Here is a 13227-nt window from a genome sequence, read left to right as displayed (position 1 = left end):
TTTGGCCGATCTTATTCCATATTTGGTATCTTCCAAAAAGAATTAAAGACATCATACTACAGTGACACATGCATCACCATGTTTTTAGTACCATAACTCATAATAGCTGAGTATTGGATGAATGGATAAAGAAAATGTAGTATTTATAAACAATGGAGTATTATTCTGCCGTAAAAAGGATAAATTTGAATGATTTGTAGGAAAATGGATGCACCTTGAAACCATAATGTTGAGTGAAATAAATCAGACACAAAGCTTAAATATTGCATGGTTTCTCTGAGAAACCCAAAGTATAAATTAAGAGTAAAATAAAAGATAGATAATAGGAAACAGGTAAATAGAAACTCTGCAAAAGGGAAGAGTACCAAGAGATGGAGAAAGTTGAAAGGGAGGGAAGGGAAGCAGATAAAAAAGAATTACGACGTGTTATGTTTATGTTCCAACTCCTCACAACAAATGTAATCATTATGTACTGCACACGTACTAATAAAAAAATGGAATACAAAACAGTTCACAAATGAGTGTAATTTAATTTCCGATGTTAAGAAGGCCTTCACCTTCAGAAAAGAGGGAGGGGTAGTAAGTGAGATAGGATCCTGGGGCTGGCTGTATTTTGTCTTGGTTGGTCGGTGGTTATACCATCTTTTTTGTGTTTACATGTAAATTTCTTATGTATACATTTATATATTTGTCTATTTTCAATTCAAAGATTAAAGAGAAGAGAAATGACATAAAACATTAATAAAAAAGGTTAAATGGATGTCTTAACCTGTTTTCTGTTGCTATAGCAAAAACAGGTAGGAATGCTTTATAAAGAAAAGAGGATGCCAGGGATTTAGCTCAGGGGTGCTGCGCCTGCCTTGCAAGTGTAAGGTTCTAAGTTCTATCCCTGGTACTGGAAAAAAAAAATGGAGGTTTGCTTAGCTCACAGTTCAGAGGTTCAGGAGCATCGTGCTAGCATCTGCTTGGCTCTGATGAGGGCTTCACAGCAGACACCATCACAATGGCTGACAAGTGTGGAAAAGTGGCAAGTGATACATGTGGAAGAAGAATTCGGTGGCAGTACCAGAATCGTTTATGACAGACCATTCTCAGTAGCTAATGCATTCCTCCAGACCAGTGTTCATTCATGGTGAAGCTCTCATTATCTAATTACCTTCTCCACTGGGCCCCATCCCTTGAAGGTTCTAGCAGCCCGATACCATCACACTGGGGACCAGGTTTCCTACAAATGAGCTTTTGGTGAATATAACCAAACCACATTCAAACCCTAGCAATGGGTATGACAACATGTGTAATGACTCTATATAAATAAAATATGTTTAGGAATTCAAGGATAGGATGATCCTTGTACCTCTAAGGGTCCCATTCTCCAGTTAGGCACTGAATAATTAGCACAGACAAAACCTACTGTAGAGCTGTCAAATAAAAACAGAATGAGCCAGAGCAAGGACCTGAGTTCGATCCCCGATACCCAAAAAAAACCCCCAAAAAACAGAATGAAAAGGAGAAGTAGTACTGAGCAGTGACTATGAGCACAAACTCTGCATCACGGAATCATTGAGATCTCACTTGTGACCCAAGGCCAAAATGGAATTATGTCTGGAATGTCAATAGCTGGCCTGTAGGCAGGAGAACTAGGCCTACTCAAATGATTTTTTCCTAGAATTATGTAGCATTGCTCCCAACAAGAAACCAGTCATATTGGATTAAGAATGAATTCTGATGATACCATTTTAACTGGTTACATCTGCAAATACTCTACTTCCCAATAAACTTACATGCACAGGCAGGTGTGTCAGGGCACCAACATATTTTGGAGGGAAGGGGACACAGTGTGAGCCACAACATGTAGAAAAGCTGAAAAACAGTACAATGACTACCCCATAACTACCGTTAGATTCAATAATTCCTTACATGTTGCCAGTTTTGCTTTTTCTATCAATCTGTTCTTTAAGCAATCATCTCTAAATACTTCATGATCCTAAATGACCACATTACTGTTATCATGCCTGTAAATAATTCCCTAATATCAACTAATAGACACTTGTAATGGGTTGTTTTATTCCACAAACTTATTTCCTTCTCCTTTCCTGTAAGACAATAATGTCCCCTGCCCTATAATTTTTACACTTGGCTGCTCTAACATACACAAATGTGGTTGGGAGATGCACACCACCCAGTGCAGAAGCCTTTCTTTTCTTTAGGAGACAAGGTCTCGCTAAGTTGCTAAGTTGCCCAGGCTGGGCTCAAACTTACCATCCTCCTGCCTCAGCCTCCCAGAGTGCTGGGACTACAAGCATGTGCCTCCATGCCTGGCTTCAGTGCAGAAGCTTTTCACATCTCTTCCTGCATTTGGGAACAAGAAGATACAGGGTTCAAAATGGCTACCTGCAGTAAAACCAATGATTTAAGGAAGAAATAAACTTTTAAAAAATGTACTGTAGATCACTAAAATTTAGGATTTATAATTGCAGATTTCTTCAGTGAATTTAAAGCTATTTTTTGTACCTTTTAGACAAGTATTTGGTCAAGACTTGTGCAATTCATTTGGTTTATATGTCTTTAAAATCACTTTTATTCTAAAATTCTAAAACAGTCCCCTACCTACCTTTGACTTCTTTTCTCCCTTCCTTCCTTATCCTCCTTTATCTTTAATGAAATATATTTTTGGGGGAAGCCAAGCCAATAATCTTATATGATGTACCATACTCTGAATTTGTCTGATTCTCTTCTCCTGATGCATTTTAAACATTTCCTCTTTAAGCCAGTACTTCTTGGTCTTGGTTGAACATTTACATCACCTTGGGAGCTCTAAAATACACCTGCAAAGGTTCTAATTTAATTGGCCTGCATGCAGCCTGGGAATTGGGAATTTTAAAAGTAGCTTCAGTTGGTTTTAATGTGTAGGGAAGATTGTGCATCATGGGTTAATGGCTGGGTCAGTTTTAGCTTGCAGTGTTGTGTTTGTCATGTTGTGCCACACTGGGAGCTCCTGTAGATGCATGTTATATCACTGTTAGTGGCACTAACTTTGAAGACTAGTGTAAGGTGAGCACAGTCAGGCTGTCCCTTTTAATTGTATGTTTTTCTCTTTGTAATCATCAAATAATCAGTGGGACAATATCACAACATTTGAGGAATACACTGTTTTCTATAAATCTTATAAGTAATGGCCACAATATCCATTAGTGATACTTGTTTGAATCAATTATCCCACAGATGTTTAACAAAGGCTTCCTTTCTAAATCTGCCATTTTGTTATTAAAATATCCAGCACTGTTTTGTAAAAACTTTCTCTCGTCAACTGGGGTTGAACTATATATATTCCACATAAAAAGGTAAGGCAAATCCCTAATCCTTTCCCTATAATCAACTTTCAGAGTAAGAGGTTAGTGTGATAATCATCTCCAACTGCAGCAGATGAAGTTTTGCTTTCTCTGAGTGTTGTTATGGAGGGGTGGTTATTTATTTATTTACTCAATGTAGTTTTGTGTGTGTTGCTTTGTTTTTGTGGTATTGAGGATTGAACCTATGGCCTTAGGGGTTAGCTACATCACCAGCCCTTTTTTAAAAATTATTTTTTGAGATATAGTCTCACTGGGTCACTAGATTGCCCAAGCTGGGCTTGAATTTTCAATCTTTCTTCCTTAACCTCCCACAGTGTTAAGATTACAGGCCTTTGCCACCATGCCTGGCTAGTTATTCTTATTGATCCTCAAATTATCTCAAATGTGGCCAGTGGGAGCTTCTTCAAGTTGGCTCATCTTTTTACAGGCCCTCATTACTCTCTGCATTTATTTTCTTTCTGGTACAACATGATGTCCCCAGCTCACCTTAAATTTTTTTCAACAGAACTTGAAGCTAGCTATTTCTCCAAGGAGTTACTTAATGAGGAATGGTATTTAGAAATTAAGGACTGGATGCTTATTACATTAAGGGCATCATTTCTTCTCTGCCCAATAGACATACGTGGGAAATTCATTTTTTAAAATTATGAATTCATGCTGATAGGTAAAATTTAAAATTGACCTGATGGCCCATCACAATGGCTCATGCCTGTAGTTCCAGCTACTCAGGAGGCTGAGGCAGGGGGATCACTTGAGGCCAAGACCAGCCTGGGCAACGTAGCAACAGCCTGTCTCAAAAAAAAAAAAGAAGAAGAAGAAGAAAAATAAATAAATAATCACCTGATGAACGTAGTGTTCCTAGAGGAGATAGGATTTGATTGTCTCTTGGTTAGCTTGGAGACAAGAGGATGAAAAAGTAAATGGTGAGTAATAATAAGTTATTGACTTCAGGAAGAAAGGAAAGATGGCATACTGGTGGATTTATGACTCTCTGGATATACGAGAAATGACATAAAATATGTGAAGTTTGAAGTTGGTAACTGTTCACCACAAATCTTCCATATTGTTTACTATATATTTTTCCTGAGGATAAAAAATGTAAATAGGTATTAAATTCTCAGTCACACAAATACGTGGATTGTATTGTTACCACTTTATACTAACAACAAATCAAACATCTTTGCCTCTTTAATGGTGGAATTTAGTACATATGTTGGAATATTAGGGGTCCATTTTTTCTTTTACAAATTGCATTTTGTACTAATCAGTGGCATTGGAAAATAATCCAGCTCGTTGGAAAAAATATAAAAATTGTACAAGCGACAGATTCTGGTTTTATGTGTTCCGTTTGAATTTATATACACAAAGAGAAGGAGCCAGAAAAAAAGCTAATGTTAATTCGGTATATCCATATTTCTACAGTGAGTTAATCCTATTTAGAAAGAGCAAAAAATTCACAGCTATTACTTTCAAACTTGGTCAGAAAAGAAGGTTTAAAGGCCGTGAGAGTGACTCTTTGAAGAATGGGGAAAGAAAGGAGAGCTACCTGGACAGTATGAAGGGTAGGTCCCTCTGTTTTGAAGAACACTAAGAACGATAAGGAAAAGCCAGAGAGCTGACGACCTCCATTCTGGCTAGAGTGGCCACGCAGAGCAGCAGGAACTTCCGGGGCGGGGCTACCTAGGCCTCTGCCTTCCGTCGGTGCATGTGGGCTCCCTGCTCCCTTAAGATTCGGTATTGCTTGGCCGCTACTTCCGTCACTCTGAGACGATGCCTGAGATTGGGAGTGCTCATGGCAAAAAGCAAGTTTGAGTACGTGCGGAACTTCGAGGCTGACGACACCTGCCTACCTCACTGCTGGGCAGTAGTGAGGCTGGATGGCAGGAATTTCCATCGGTGAGCTAGCTCAGCAGGGCACCACGTGATGTGTTGGCGCTTCCGGGATCCGACACCTTTGCTCTCAGCCCCCGTCCCCTCCACCGCGTGGTTACCAGAGTAATGCGGCAGCCAATGAGCGTTTTGCATTGAGCGTCCCGCTGCCGGCTGCTGTCTGGGCTTGCATGCCAGATGGTCAGGGTAGTTAAAAGGAGCAGTGTGCGCCCCTAGTAAGGAGCTTACCTGAAGGGCCCCATTTAAATGATTGGGGACCAGACTGCAAGGACCTGGGGCCAAAGGAGGATGAGGAGGGCTGGAAGAATCGCTCCCGCATTCAGTACTTAAACCCAGGACAGCCTTGCTATCCTGCTGGGTATCTTTGAGTGCTGTTTAAAGGTCTGTGTAGGCCCTGCAGTGGGCAGCAATATATAGTATGCCCTTGTTTCACTGCCAGTAACAGAATAGATTCTAAAAAGAGGAAAAACAAAAATGAGAATTTAATTTTTAAGGGCTACTACTAATAACCATGATAACATTTATTGAGCACTTAATAGGAACCAGGCATAATTATCTTTTTTTTTTAATCTTCCCTTCGTCTTCAGAACAACCCAATGAGGTAAATACTGTCTCCCCAGTTCATAGAAAAAGAAATTGAGGGGTAGCAAACATGTCCCTTTCTTAGAGTCAGAGTAAGAAACTACATTTCTTAAGGAAATGGATTGGGTTATAGTTAGTAGTAGTAGCATTGTTACAGTGTTTTCCTCTTAGAATCACCTCAGTGGTCTGTGTGGTTAATGACTTTTCCATCCACACCCTTTTCCCTCTTCTTGTTCTATGAAGGTTTGCTGAGAAGCACAGCTTTGCAAAACCCAATGATATCCGTGCTCTCCACCTGATGACCAAATGTGCTCAGACTGTAATGGAAGAACTGGAAGATATTGTGATTGCATATGGACAGAGCGATGAATACAGCTTTGTGTTCAAGCGGAAGAGCAACTGGTTTAAAAGAAGAGCCAGGTAGTCCTATGGCCTGCTTCCTTCCTTCAGAATATTTCCTGCCAGCATCTGCTTTTCTGTTCATATTGGCTTATATATTACGAACGATGTCTGCAGTATTTGCAGCTGCAGGGTGAATGTATATTTCCTGTTTAGACTATATTCCTTGATCTGATACTTGAGCACTGTGTATACTTTCTTTCACTCATTCTTTACCTTCCATGCCCCATCAGCTTAGCTTCTAGACTGACCTGGCATCAAGCATTTAGAATAGAAAGAGACCATAAAAAAGTAATATTAATGACTCTTAGGTTGGCTTTAGCCACTGTCAGTCTCTACATTCGTTGCAATATTAAACTTTTACTGACAGAAAATCTCAGTATGAAGTGTATAAATCTGATGTTTAATTTGGCAGTATTAAAATTCTTATTAGGACACAAAGCATGTATTAGTGTGTTTTTTTAAAGGAGTGGTTTCTCTTCTTCCAAGACTAAGAGCAATAAAAAAAACAAAAGGGTCAGGGATTTAGCTGAGTGGTTCTGATGTCTGCCTAGCAAGCGCAAGGTCCCTAGTTCTTTCCCTGGTACCCAAAAAAAAAAATTCTTAAGCCAAAAATTTACATCACATCCTAAAGAGAAAAATTCTGTATTAGCAAATAACCAGAATAGCAGGTTAAAATGCATAAACAAGATATTAAAATAGTTTTTCTTAGCCAAATGTATTTTATCTCTTGGCATTTTGGGAAGTTTGTGTAACCTCTCTGTGGTACCCACAGACCCTATATTGGTGTTGAATTAATATACATTTTTCTCTTTTCTTGTTCCACCCAATGTACTTTGTATTTGCAAGTAAGTTCATGACTCACGTGGCCTCCCAGTTCGCCTCTAGCTACGTGTTCTATTGGCGGGATTATTTTGAGGATCAGCCCCTTCTGTATCCTCCAGGCTTTGATGGAAGAGTTGTGTTGTATCCTAGCAACCAGACCTTAAAGGACTACCTCAGCTGGCGGCAAGCAGATTGTAAGTGGCACCAAATAAACAGATTTAAACCACAAATTCTGTGAATTAAAGGTGTCAGATACAGGTTTGCTAATGTGTATTTTGTGTGAAATGCAGTATTTTTAACATCAAAGAGGTGTCAATACTGAGTCTGCGTTCTTAGTATCAGGCACAGCCTGTGCAGTGGCCTTTATACATACATGCACACATGAGGCAGTCTCCCACAGTCTGTGGTTCCCCTGGGGTCATGCACTGCTTTATGCATTTATATTCCTGATAGCCTCAGTAGGTATTTGTGTTGTGGTCCCTCCTTTAGATTTCTGTGATGATTTTTTTTTTTTTTTGTACCGGGGATCAAACTCAGGACCTTGAGCTTGCGAAGCAGGCAGTGGCACCACTGAGCTAAATCCCTGGCCCATGTGATGATGTTTGTGTAACTTTTACTCATGTGGTATATTTTAATTTTGCCAGAATGACTGGAAAAGAGATTGGAATAATGTTAGTCAAATAACTTTGCAAGTATTTCTAAAATTAGCACCTAAGTTAACAGATTTGTGTAAAACGTAAATGAAATGACCAAATAAAGCTGTTATTAGGCCTAAGTTTTTTGCTGCCTACTCCTGCCTCTTTGTTCTTGTGTAGGACATTGAGTAAATCAGTAAGTGTCTGTGAGATCTTCAGAGAGGAGAGGCAGGACTCCTTAAAGGATGACTATTGAACAAAGATTCTGTGTATGTAAACTTTACTGTGTTGTTCTCACAGGTCACATCAATAATCTTTATAATACAGTTTACTGGACACTTGTACAACAATCTGGATTAACACCCGAACAAGCCCAAGAGAGATTAAAGGTATGAAGATTTTATTATTTAGCTGGGGACAGTTTGCGGTAGTGTCTCCCATTAACATTTTTTTAATGTTCCCTTTATAGCTTGAAAAGATATAAAAATTATATCTGCTGCTTGCTTGCTCTGTAAGCCTGAGTGAATGACTATTTCTCCCCAAGCCTCAGTGTCCTCAGCTGGAAAATGGACTCACGGACACCGGCTCTGCATTCTCACCCGCTGACACTTGGCTCTGACTGTGTCCTGAGCGTCCTTCAGGGCCTGTGCTCTTCCTTGTCACTTCATCAGTTCTCTGTCCTGTTTCTTAGGTTTCGAACCCCTGTGTATAATAAGAGTCCCTGCTCTTTCTGGGGTCAGGCCACAATATAGAATCATGCTTCTGTTTCATTTTCTCACTCTCTGCCTTGGTCTTTATAAGTCAAATGTAGAAAATAATAGTTCCTACCTCATAGGGCTATGGTGAGAATTTAAAGGCACGATGCACATAAAACACAAAAGTAGGAGGCACACCGTAAGTGCATTAAATACTGGTGTTTCTTACCAGATCACATGCAGTTTGTGGGATGAATGAATGAAGTGAGGTAACATGTAATAGCTCCTAGTCCAATACCTGGGAAATTATATTTAGTCAGTGATTGCTGTGATTAGTGGAACTAAGGATGAAGACATACACAGCAACAATTGGAATACTAGTAGATATATCCAGTTTGATTCTTAGTAGAAGAATAAAGACAGCCTTCAACCTTGGGTATTTTGTGTAATCTTCCTAAGCTTCAGTCTTCTCATCTTTAAAATAAAGATGGTATAGTGATAAAATGAGAAAAATGAACATAAAGTTTATGTGCATACTAGATATTAATTACTATTTGTTCCTTCAGCCTCCTCACAGCCTTTACTTACAAAGCCACCATTTGCTACAGAAAATTTTGTCAATGTGGTTATCTAAATGAGACTCGAATTGTACTTAAAATGAAAATTCATTAGTGTAAGATGTTAGGTAGCATTCTTCCACATCTTGACTTGTTCCTCAATGTTTAGATAGTATAGAGAGACAGCATTAAGATGGTATACGAACCTTTTTATATCGATTGCTATTTTTCCAGGGAACTCTTGCAGCGGATAAGAATGAGATTTTGTTTTCTCAATTCAATGTCAACTACAACAACGAGCCGCTGATGTACAGGAAAGGGACTGTGTTGATATGGCAGAAGGTAATGCTGTTGTGTTCAAAGGAAAATGGGGGTCAGGCAGAGAGAGAACCTGTATCCATTCCAGGCATTGTCTTGCCTGCTAATAAGGCTCTAGTCACTGACATGAGCTAGATCCTTTCAAAAGGGTTAGTTTGGATGCTGACTTTGTCATTTGTAGTCTAGAATTTCCCATTACGTAGATGTAAAGAGTACAGAATTTAAAATGAGCACTTATCTGTGTGTCATAAGCTCTCCTCATATCAAGTATGCCGTTCTTTTAAACGGGTACAGTAAAGATGCAGGGATTTTTGCATTCATAGAACATTTAAAAATACTTTCTCCCACACTGGAGAATATCATTAAATGTTTCATCCATCCATGACAACTATAACGAAGCAACTACAATGAAGCGCTAAGAGATGTTATATGTGAGGGCTCTGTCACTTTCCAGAGTCTCCATTCACAGTTACCTTAATATTCTGTGATGAGTCTTTGCATTTGCTTAAATCCTTAATTCTACCATAATTTTCTCATCAGCTTTTGGTTTAATTATTTTTCTAAATTCATTTCCTTCTCTGTTAAATGGTTTTTTCTGAAATGCATGTTTGCAAGTACTAAAGGGTATGTGGAGAGCTAGTCATTCCACTGGCGACCTCAGCTGTCATTAATACAGTATTTTCAAAACATATTTGTTCTTTGGGACAGACTTGGACACTTGTTAATGCAAGTGGGAGAAAAGAAATACCTTTAATTCTACAGTCATCACTAATGAGGAACATAAAATCCGTTCTTTGTTGCCAAGGTCACTTTTGTCTTTTTCTTTTTTGAGATAGGGCCTTGCTAAGTCACAGAGTTGCTTGGACTAGCCTGGAACTTTCAGTCCTCCTGTCTCAGCCTCCCAGGGTGCTGGGATTACAGGTGTGTGCCACCATGCCTGACTCCAAGATCCCTTTTCAAATTATAGTAACATAACCTTTTTTAACGTGTTTGTGATCATAAAGAGGCTGGTGCCTGTTGAAAATCTGGCAGGCAGAAGTGTATAAAAGTGAGCTTCCTCCACGTCCTCTCCTTCTCTCCCAAACTCACTGTCAAGTTAACACTGTCACCACTCTTTACCTGTAGGTGGATGAAGTCACAACAAAAGAAGTTAAGCTGCCAGCAGAAATGGAAGGAAAAAAGATGACAGTGACCCGGACCAGGACAAAGCCAGTGCCTCTACACTGCGATATCATTGGAGATGCTTTCTGGAAAGAACATCCAGAGATCCTCGATGAGGACAGCTGAGCCTTCACTCTTTAATTCTGGCGTGCTTGACCATGCAAGGCCTCCCGGGTCTCTTCTCTTAGGTGATCCTAGCTTTCATGCCACCCAGGACACTGTGCCGGGCGACATGACTCAAGATGGGAGGGAACAGGGAAGGAAGGAAGGAATAGGGTGATGCCTTTTGTTCTGCTTCAGCAGAACCCCCTTTTTGTAATGCTAGAAAATGACTGCTTTGGGTTTTTTTTTAATCGTGGTACTATTTTTATAAAGCAAGAACTGTTTCATGCCTTGCAGGATGAATAATTTTTAGATTGTGACATAAGACTTACAAAAACCTGTCAGCTCTTTTCATCTATGATAGAAGAGGAGCCCAAACTTTACTCTCTCCCACCTGCTCCTAACTAGAGAACCCAGTGATTTTGAAAAACCTCACATCTGCCACCCATGTACTTGCCTTCCTCTCTGGAAGACCGAAAGATAAATATGGGTTCACACTTATATGAGGCCTCTGAACTCACAAATCCCAGGGGAGACGCGGGGCTTTGTGTCAGTCTCCAAGTTCCCGACTTTGGCTGAACAAATAAGTAGTGGTTTGGATATCCTTGTGCACACATCCCATGCACTGATTTTACGGAATTTTCAGCATGATGATGTGATCTCGCCAGGGCCAGAGTTTCCAAGGCCTTTTTCCAGGCAGAGGTGTATATCTGTATGAGAGAAAGAAACTGTGTGAGAATGCATGCATGAGGGTGAAAAAACATTTACTCTGTCCTCTTGACACTTTTAAAAGCTGTCTTCTTGTTGGACTTCATGAAAGAGATTCTCAAGTAGCCTGTATATAATCAGAACAGTGAAACTTGAACTCAAGAGCAGAGGGCTCAGCATGCCTCTTGGGGTTCCAGGTAGCAATGTCAGGGGAGTCAGTAGCTCCACGTGTGAGAGGAACAGCAGAGAACAGCAGTGTTAATCTCATGTTACCAAGCTGTTGGACTCTGAAGCAGGAGGTCATGGGCTTGTGGTGCCATAACTCCCATTTCCTCCTGTCCTTGTTTTGTATTTTAGAGGAAAAAGATTATTTGGTTCTATTAAGAATCACTTAAGAGACAGCCCACGTCCCAGTGCCTGGTCTTGGATTGCAGAATTTGTAGCCAAGAAGAAAATGTATTTTTCAAAGAGCAACGGCTGGCCTCATCCGTCACTAATTGACACCCCATCTGTCGATGCCATTTTTTTCCTTCCTGTTTTCCCCCACTCCACAGGAAGAGGAGATACAGCTTGTGTTTGGTAATTGCTAAAACCTCTTTGAGAAAAAAATAAGGACTTCAACTGCCTGGGGCTACTTACTCATTTATTTCATAATACAAAAAATACAGTATGTAAGTCTTAACTTTTGTGTCTGTCTTTGGGTAAGCCAGGATGTATAAACCCTCATTACGAGAGGTTCACACACCTACAGATTGGAAAAAAAATTACTTGGAATCTGTATTTTAAATGCCCATTTGAGGCTCCTTGAATATTTGGGGCTCAGCAGTCTGACGTTTTACCCCAGAGGCTTTGGGCTGCTGATACATATGGTTGATAGATAACTCCTTCAACAAACCAGGCCCTCAGTACACTGACAGGCCAGATGAGCAGTAAAATAATGTAGCTCTTGGTTGGCAAATTTCACTTAAAGGTAAACTGATAGCATTTTATATCAAATATGTATTGCCAAGTAGACATTAAACTACAAAGTTCCAGGACAAATTCACCCAGAGGAAATGTGTGCTTTCTCTGGGTCTCATGGGATACTATAAAGCCCATCCTTTGATTTGTTATAAGATGGGAAGATAAGTACTCATCTGAATTCCTGGCAGTTTTATAGCTTTGAGTTCTGTTCAGGCAGGGGGTTTTAAACAATAATAAATTGGGTTTAGTACCAGTGTCATAAGGAAACTAGTAATAACATTAACTAGAAGCTGTGGCTTGCTAGTTATTTTATCTTTGTGGAGATAAGTATTCATTCCAGTGTGTAATTCACTGTTGTACATTAATTTTTATCTTGCTCTCTAAGGTACTGTACAGTATTCTCTGAGTGTTCTTTTTCCAAGTCTCCAGGAAACAAATACACAAAAAAGCACCCAGTAGAGTTCAAACTAGTTGATAGTTGTGAGAGCGCTGGCAATTAGAAAAGTGATTTTTGCGGTTTGTGTTTGCAAACATCTTGGCCCTGTTGGATACGGAAGTAACACTATCTAGAGGAGACTCATTTAACATCAAAAACCAAATGTTTTGCTGAACTGAAGCTACAAAGTAAAAACGCACGGGTCAGATCTTGTGAATCCTCAGCGCCTCCAGTTTTTAGCAGTGCGCAGAAAGTAGCAGTAAAATTTTTCATTGACACTAAGGTCTATCATCAGTGCAAATTTCTTTATTCATAGGTAAAGGAAATAAGGATGCTGCAGAAAAGCCCAGAGAGGCTAAATAACTTGGGCCCAAGAAGGCTAAGCCCATCCCCTGCCCCAGTTCTCAAGTTGAAAGCAAGTCGAGGCATTCTGCCCTTCCCCTTCCCTCCAGTTCAAGCTAGGAGTAGGTTGCAGTACCAGTGAGCAAGGAAAGGCCCAAGGATGTTAACCTACCAATCCCGGATCCACCCCGGGGAGTCTGGGGTATTAACAAACACGCCAAGTGATAACAGTACGGACGGGGAAACACTGCATTAAAGCAGATT

The 13227-nt window shown here is 40.0% G+C and overlaps 1 protein-coding gene across 3 annotated transcripts; it reads left to right on the top strand.

Annotated features, from left to right (window-relative positions):
• The first annotated feature begins 5020 nt into the window (after positions 1–5020).
• Thg1l (tRNA-histidine guanylyltransferase 1 like) lies at positions 5021–11904 on the top strand. 3 transcript variants are annotated; one of them, XM_004836481.4, is made up of 6 exons: positions 5021–5246; positions 6066–6242; positions 7071–7240; positions 7982–8070; positions 9168–9275; positions 10377–11904. In XM_004836481.4, exons 1-6 carry the CDS (start codon positions 5056–5058, stop codon positions 10536–10538), a joined length of 897 nt encoding a protein of 298 aa, XP_004836538.1. In that variant the 5' UTR covers positions 5021–5055; the 3' UTR covers positions 10539–11904. The 3 variants fall into 3 exon arrangements, with proteins under 3 accessions (XP_004836538.1, XP_021096185.1, XP_087051033.1); XM_021240526.2 differs by lacking the exon at positions 5021–5246 and adding an exon at positions 5382–5621; XM_087194907.1 differs by lacking the exon at positions 5021–5246 and adding an exon at positions 5821–5841.
• The last annotated feature ends 1323 nt before the right edge of the window (positions 11905–13227 follow it).

The sequence above is a fragment of the Heterocephalus glaber genome, unplaced genomic scaffold, assembly GCF_053883595.1.
Source record: "Heterocephalus glaber isolate CG9 unplaced genomic scaffold, H.glaber_assembly_v1.0 deba00001606, whole genome shotgun sequence".
NCBI lineage: Eukaryota > Metazoa > Chordata > Mammalia > Rodentia > Bathyergidae > Heterocephalus > Heterocephalus glaber.
This window is presented reverse-complemented; position numbering and strand designations above follow the sequence as displayed.

Excerpts from the sequence above, each read along its gene's own strand:
- Thg1l (XM_004836481.4), top strand. The coding sequence starts at position 5,056 with ATGTGGGCTCCCTGCTCCCTTAAGATTCGGTATTGCTTGGCCGCTACT. Across the intron at positions 5,247-6,065 it reads GATGGCAGGAATTTCCATCG|GTTTGCTGAGAAGCACAGCT; the intron begins GTGAGCTAGCTC and ends TGTTCTATGAAG. Across the intron at positions 7,241-7,981 it reads CAGCTGGCGGCAAGCAGATT|GTCACATCAATAATCTTTAT; the intron begins GTAAGTGGCACC and ends TTGTTCTCACAG.